Source organism: Cebidichthys violaceus, unplaced genomic scaffold (genome assembly GCF_023349555.1).
Source record: "Cebidichthys violaceus isolate CVI_PGR_0920_01 unplaced genomic scaffold, fCebVio1.0.p SCAF_94, whole genome shotgun sequence".
Lineage (NCBI taxonomy): Eukaryota > Metazoa > Chordata > Actinopteri > Perciformes > Stichaeidae > Cebidichthys > Cebidichthys violaceus.
The window spans coordinates 581,524-589,349 of NW_027176980.1; the positions used below are offsets into that span (position 1 = coordinate 581,524).

Consider the following 7,826-nt stretch of genomic DNA (forward strand, 5'->3'; position numbering starts at 1 on the left):
TCAAACCTTAATTGCGTTCAACACGAGACTACAATCTATAGCGTTAAAACGTACGATTTACACAGAAAATAGGATTTTCTACAAACGGTGCCGGCGCTCTCAGGACTGTCAGGTCACCATAGATGGTGGACCGAAGGGATTTTAAGTTGAGCTAAACGTCAGGTCTCCAAACCTCATCGTCACTCTCCTCCTGTGGACACGCAAACAGCAAACGTCCTGCTGTCATCACATCGCTGAATTGGCGTCCAAAACACCAACCAAGGGCAATAACTTTCCCTTTGTTGCTCCGTCCTTCACACACTCTCATGTCCACACTGTCCTCTCTCTCTCTCTCTCTCTTTCTTTCTTTCTTTCTTTCTTTCTTTCTTTCTCTCTCTTTCTTTCTTTCTTTCTTTCTTTCTTTCTTTCTCTCTCTCTCTCTTTCTTTCTTTCTTTCTTTCTCTCTCTCTCTCTCTCTCTCTCTCTCTCTCTCTCTCTCTCTCTCTATTTCTTTCTCTCTCTCTTCCTTTCTCTCTCTCTTTCTTTCTCTCTCTCTCTTTCCTTCTTTCTTTCTTTCTTTCTTTCTTTCTTTCTTTCTCTCTCTCTCTCTCTCTCTCTCTCTCTCTCTCTCTCTCTCTCTCTCTCTCTCTCTCTCTCCCCACCTCACCCTCGGGCCATCCAGCCAGGTCCCCCCCCCCCTCCCCTTGCTGAATGCTTGTCTTTCTGAATCCCTCTCTGTTGTGTTAATCTGGGACTTTTTTTTGTGTTGTTGTCCAGGGGTCGGGCCCTCGATGGCTCTGAAAGCCCAGTGCGCCTCTTGTTCTTTCCGCCTGCTGCGTTTTCTGCTTCGCTGTCACTCAGCGGTCCTGACCTACTTTTTTTTTAAATTCTGTGTGTTCTGTCTAAACAAAAGAGGCTGTTGTTTACAGGTTGCTCATCAATAGGCAGGATGCTGGATCTGTCACATCAACAAATGAGACGCGGCCTTTTTTTTAGTAAGACAAACAATTTTTTTTTTGCTCACAGAACTCCACTGGAAGAAAAAAAAAGCGTGAACTGGACGTGAATAAACACAAATGTAAACGCCATTCGAGTTGTTTATTTGTGGTGGAGTTTTGGAGATGATTCCTTTTTATGGCCTCTGGTCGCCGGTGACATCCGTGACCGGAGGCGTTATGTTTTCAAGTTGTTCTAATGAACGCGATAGCTCTGGAACACCTGGAGGGACTTTTGCTCAAATTTGGCACAAACATCCACCTGAACTCGAGGACAAACTCGTTAAAATTTGGCGAAAAAAAGGTCACTTATTTTGCCCGTAACTAAAGAATTAATTTGCTAATCATAACACATTTACACAAATAGAATTACAGATGATGACATTCTGGACAGACATGGATGCAACTGGTGGTTGCTGGTCGTACAACCGTTTAGGAAGCACTCCATATGTTTGTTTCTGTAATCTTGGAGGCAAAAGAAGCTTACAAGAGGAAACCTAGAAACTACAAAACCTAATCTTCTCCACGGACTTTGTTCCACACATGGTAAAGACAAAACTTCATCACCCAGCACTTCATCAGTTTGTCTCTGGCAAATCTTTGTCCAGGTAAATTTAGTCTCTGTTGCACGAAGTTGAAAATGCTTCCACCTCTCTTTCCGTGTGCCGCTTGTCAATAAAGCGACAATCTTGACATCGTGGCCTTTTTGCACACAAAGGTCTACATTCATACATGTGTAGAGAGTAAATACACAGAGACGAATAAGCATGGCAAAGCACAAACATGAAAATACTCTCGATTATCACAATAAGAGCAGCTCATGTTAAGCATGTGGGTTGCTGAGGGGTCGCGGGGTCATTTTCAGGTTTAGGACAAACATCATGGCTTAATGAGTACGTAGAGTAAAACGTAAATATTAGTACAGAAAACACAAATGTAACTTTAAGATAACTCAACAACACTTTGGGACACGAACACCGGGTTCCTGGGTGAAAGTCCTGTGTTTGCTTGACCCACCCACCATAAGTAGTCTTTCTCATGTTTTATGCTACGTCACTTCCTCTGAGCGTAGCGCGTTCACATGTATGCCTTAATTAACGTCGCAGTCAGAACAGACTACATGCCATAAGAAGACATGCAAGAAGCTTTGACCCGGGCTGCCTGAGGAAAATGTCTTCCTGATGTGGTTCCTGTTTGGGCATCTGAGGACCTGCAGTTATTCTAGCAATGTTGGCCCGTGTGTTCGGAGCATGAAATCCATGCAGACCAGAAGGGAAACTTGCGGTAAATTTACTCAGCGGGTAGAACGGTGTGTTCAGCTACAGCAGTAATAATAACCAAGCTTTTAAAGTTACAAGGTGTTGTGAAAATAAGCATGTGGGTGTTTCTCTCCAAAAACAAAATGCCCGGAGGGTTAAATTGTTAACTGATCGTCATTCAAAAGTGCATATTTTTCAAAACGAAAAAAAGAAATGTCTACACTGAAAAACACTTTTAAAAACAAATTTAAAAGATGAGATGTGAATAGAAATAAAAAAAAGCCTGCAGGTCGTGAAGCACTAATCATGCTTAATCACATGAGGAGGTTCGGGGTATTGAACCCTGATGGCTCCTGGGTGTCCGTGGCTCATGACAGTAGAGCCAGTCATCACCGGGCCTTTTGGAAACGGGCCCCGAGGACGTGACTTGGAGCTTTGTTGCGTCTCCTCTCGGCCCCACGCTGCGCTGCTTTCCATACAGGGGGCGGGGTGGCGCTCCAGTCCGGCGCACAGCGCGCAGCGCACCCGTCACCGGCTGCAAGCTCTGCCTGCACCCGCCTGTCCCGTCTGAGTGCGCACATACAACATGGGTCTGGAGAGGGAAAAATCGGACACCAGCATAATCATGGACGAAGACGAGTTCAACAGGTCGATAGAGCCGATTCTGTCGAAGAAGGGGAAAAGCGCGTACGCGGCGGAGCCGGACCGAGATCCGAACGATATCAACGCGCACTTGAAGGTACAGTCTGAACACGGTGTTTGAAAGTGAAACTACACAAAGTAGCGGTTGTGAAGTTTAATTATGTACTCAGTAATGTGAGCTTATTGTTTTCACGTCACAGAATGTGTTAATCTGCAGCCTGAATACCAGGAAGTCGCTGCCTGCGCGTAAATCCATCATCTCCAAAGCCGCCAGTTTTATTGCGTTAAAGCTCTCACTGTACTACCAACAGGTCGGCTTCGGGGATGTCATCGCGGAGCCCGTCTCCACGCACAGCTTCGACAAGGTGTGGATAGCGAGCCACTTCGCGTTCGAGGTGGTCAAATTCTTCTTCTACCGCGTGCTGACCACGCTGCTGGCCGTGCCCATGGCTTTCATCCTCGGACTGGTCTTCGCGGTGCTCAGCTGCATCCACATCTGGTAGGGAGAAGTCCCCCGGCCCCCCCCTTCGACCTGCGGGTTTCTGTTTCGGAGTTTAGCCTGGCGCATGTGTGCCAAATGTTGGCCATCACAAGAAATAATGATGCACACAGATGTCATAACAGAGGGATGCCATGACGTGAAATGCTCTGTTATGAGAGAAAGTCAGTAGATTAAACATATGATATTGTAGCGATGCAAAATATACACAAATATATATCTAAAAGACGTTCTACAAACATCATCATTTCCAATATAAAGGTTATTGAAGTATTATAGTGATTCAACAGTCTATTTCATGTGATCATGTCACTTAAAACCCTGTTTTTAGAACCAAAAGCACGTTTTAAATGTGTGTGGGAACATTTTCTCTCCCCTTGCCAGCATACTTGCTGTGGCTCTTTTAGGCAAACATCGAGAGAAGTTATTTTTACAGTCCCGCGTAGTATGACGTCGAAAAGTCTCGTCAGCGTTTTGTTTTCGTGTATACTCTTATTTGGACAGTGATGTCATGCATGTGTCGTCTATATATATATATATATGCGCCTGCATCGAGTTAAACCAGGTTGCCTCCGGCCTTTTTCTAGCAAGACGTTCCCAACCACAAGCCAAAGAGTCTGTTCATTAAGACTCGAGGAAACAACACTTTATGCCCAGAAAGTCAGCGCTGAATGGAAAGTTAGGAGGAATGTTGAGCTCCGCTGGTAGTTAAGGGTGGGGGGGGAACTCCCCCGTGCCCTTTGCTGGATAGCTGGCATTCTAGCAGCAACACAGACCTGTTTGCAGACCGGAGTGTGGGACATTCTTCAGATGCAGATAGAGAACCTGACCTCTTAACCTCAAGCTCAGGACGCCGCAGGTATTCAAGTCAATAGAGGGACTGAGCCGGTCGATGCGCACAGAGAGGTGCAGCTTCAAAGCAGGATGCGGCTTTCACAACGCAGCTTTTTTTCTATTTCATGTAATAGAATCGGAGAGAAGGTCACAAGCTGCAGGAATGTATTTATTTAAAGATCGATGCATCCAAATCATTTCAGAGCCGTAGATTCTCTCACACAGTAGGACATGAAGGTTGACCCAGCTGTGGATTTGAGCATCCACACGTCCGTCCGTCCGTCCGTCAGCAGCATCCTTGAGCTAAAAAACTGGACCAGCGGGGCAAACGATTTCTACAGACGCCAATCAGTAAACGTGTGGAGCTTTGGAGAGAGTGAAGTCACAGCGACGGCAACCTGAGTTCAAAGAGGCGAGCTGTAGATGGAGAGGTTGAGGATGAGAGTTCAGCAACAGTCTCAGCCCCAAAAAAAAAGGTTTGGCCAGTGACGTAGTATATTGAGCGACCGTTGTTTCAAAGTTACCTGGTGTAATAACGAGGATAACAAGCGGGAAAGTCCACTTATGGGCGGGTGTGAAGGGTGTTGGATAAAGATACGAGACTTTCACAAAGGAGACCGCTGTTCGTGTTGTTGTGAAACATCGTTTTACGTTAAAGTTGTGACATTTAAAAAGTCCACTCAGAGTGATTGTTATCTATATACAAGAGCAATGTACTCCAGCATCTGTTCTGACCTTTTGACCTCGTCCCTGCAGGTTGGTGATGCCGGCGATCCAGAGCTTTGTGATGCTCCTGCCGTCGGTCCAGGTGGTGTGGAGGAGTCTGACGGACATGTTCATCACGCCGCTGTTCCACAGCGCGGGAAAGAGCCTGTCCTCCGTTCAAGTGAAGACCACCGAGTACTGACGGGGACGCCTCTCTGTCCCTCCATGCGGAGAAGGACGCGTGAGACGGACGCCTGTGGTGGGACGCATGAGCTCTTTATAAAGTCAAAGGTGAAACCCCTGAAGAGCGCCGCACAAAAGTTCTTACAACTATGAATTCATCAGCCCAGCCGGCAGATTTCTTTTCTTTTTCTGCAAACCGCGTTGAACGTTTGTTGCATTCGGTCAGAGCAGGTGACATAATACAGCAGCAACCGTTATTTAAAGTCACGTGGTACAAAAGTCCAATACGGGTGGATGGATGGGTCAAAACAAACAACAAAGACTTTCACCCAGGAGACCGCTGTGTCCAAACCAGTAAAGTAAGCTACGGTTGTGACGCAACATTATGCTAATGGTTAATGCTAATGGCTAATGCGGGGAGAAAAGACGTCTTCAAAGCTGCGTTAAAATTTTAAAAAAAGGGCGACGTCCGTTTGAATATATTTGAAAAAACACAGCGATTAAATGCTCTTAAAGCAACAGTTACACCCGAACCTAGAAACCCTAAATCACAAACTTACGCCGGGTTCAAGACGACACGCCTTGATGCCGTTTAATGTGCAGATCAACAGGGTCACATCACCGCAGGACGGTTCCTGAATCGTTTTGTGACTTTATGAAAAGCTCGTGAGCACCACCCAAAAAGGAGTTGTTTTATGTGACCAAAAGAATTCTTGTCATTCCATCGCTTTGTGGCCGAGAGAGCCGTGGGATCAGCGAACCAACTGCTGACTTTGCTGAGAGATGTAATATTTCTGCTTTTTTTTCCATATGTTGTGTATATATATACATATATATATATATATTGCAAGTGATTCAGCTAGAGGTTGAATGTGTTGAACTGAATCAGGAGTCTGAGAGGAGTTCGTATGAATATGAAATGCTAAGATGCAGCTTGTTGCAGTTTTTTTTTTTTCCCCAGGCTTGCTTTACTTTAATCTCGCTGTGTTGATTTCACAGTGCATCGGCTACGGTGTCGGGCATTTGCTTTTACGCGGACGTACGGTAAACGATACGCAGTAGCGATGTTTTAACTTTGCAAAAAGGAGGGACGCTTCCTAATTTATTATTTATGCGACAAACCAATTCTCAACATCTGCCGCTATCTGAGAACTTCACTTGAGTTGAAGGACGGCGTGATAAAGGAGGTTTAACATTTCTACAGAGGGGGGATCAGACAGCAGCGTGATTCATGTATTTAATTGGGTTTTTTCGCAATGGATTTGATAAAAGTTGGTCTTAAGGTACAAAGCCTGCACGGTTCGCACTTGCTTTACAATCTGATTATTAGAAAGAGAGGAAGTGTGACAGTTAGGGAGCTGAGCGTTGGGAACGTACTTATGAATGCAAACCCACCTCTGACGAACAAACGCGCACAACATCCTTTCTGCTCCTGAGAAACATCTGGCCGCTAGAAGCTAGCCGCTAGAAGCTAGTTGCTAACATCGCCTGCGGTTCATCGGAGCTTGTTTTTTTTCTTTCTGAAAATGGCCGTCTGCCGCTTCTTGAACCGGGGCCCGCTGAGGTGAACCGAACCATTCGGCAAAAGCGCCGTTAAAGCAAATCGATGAACTAAAAAAGAACCATAAGTCTCTGAGATCATCGCTGCGAACGACGCATTTTAAAATACTTATATGAGCTTCTCCTTGGATCCATCGTTACATGAGTTGGTGGATGTTCTTCCAACGTAAGATTTCAGGCGGCAAAAGTGAAATTATCATCGTGCAAAATTACAGATTGTCACAAAGTGGGCACGAAGCCTGTCATAATATTGGTTACCATCCAGGTAAATGGGGGTTAAATCAAGTGGGGATTAATTAAAGCTGTAAGTAGCACACGCCTACACGCGACTCAACACGCCGCAGCTTCTACCTCCGACAGCAACGCGTGATATGAACGTGACGTTTTTGTTTTTTCCAGCTGACAAAATGAAAGGCACTAATCGACCCCAGCTCATCCGTTGAAAGGCAAATAACTCATACTGTGACATGTATCTGTCTGTAAAATGCTTTTTATGTGTTTGCTTTGTGGATATACTCGTTTAGGAGCTTTCGCCTCAAATGTGTTCTTCATGACCGAAAATAAAGATTATTATAATTTTCCCCCTCGAGGTTCGTTTCTCCGCGTGTGGTTTCTTCTTCTCTGTGTGTTTTTTGTTGGGGATTTGCAGCTGAGTGCCAGAGAGGCGTCGTAAATCACTTCGCCTGAGATTGCACAAGACGCTTCTCCTGCACAAAGATGATCTGTGGGTCGAGGCAACGTGACCCGAGGCTCCGGCGGCAGCCCGGCGGGCCTGCGCCAGCATCTCTACCTGTTAGAGTATTCACCCAGCATGCAGTGCAAGTTTGAGATGTCCCGATACCACCATTAAGTTTGACAGCTATTAAAACCTGCTGCAATGTCCTCCACCACAAAACACCTACTATTACCCGGTGGTGTTCTGTTCCTGGAAGTCTTTTGTGTTCTCTGACTGGAGCTTCTTCGGCGCACACACCCTCTTTGTCCTCTTCTGTCTCTTTTCCTAAGGCGAGACACTACATGCTGAAACATGCTCGGGTACATTTGGATATTTTTGTGATGTTGTCTTTTTTATAAAAGGGGAAAGAAAACATCCAAAATATATATACGTTTAGGTGTTTATTTTGTTTATATTTACGTCCGTAGATTTCTCCCAAATTCACCAAAAAGTTA

The 7,826-nt window shown here is 45.4% G+C and overlaps 1 protein-coding gene across 1 annotated transcript; it reads left to right on the top strand.

Moving 5' to 3' along the window:
- Window positions 1-2,747: 2,747 nt before the first annotated feature.
- Window positions 2,748-7,245, top strand: cav2 (caveolin 2). The gene is made up of 3 exons (XM_068704547.1): window positions 2,748-2,972; window positions 3,187-3,374; window positions 4,965-7,245. Exons 1-3 carry the CDS (start codon window positions 2,820-2,822, stop codon window positions 5,113-5,115), a joined length of 492 nt encoding a protein of 163 aa, XP_068560648.1. The 5' UTR covers window positions 2,748-2,819; the 3' UTR covers window positions 5,116-7,245.
- The last annotated feature ends 581 nt before the right edge of the window (window positions 7,246-7,826 follow it).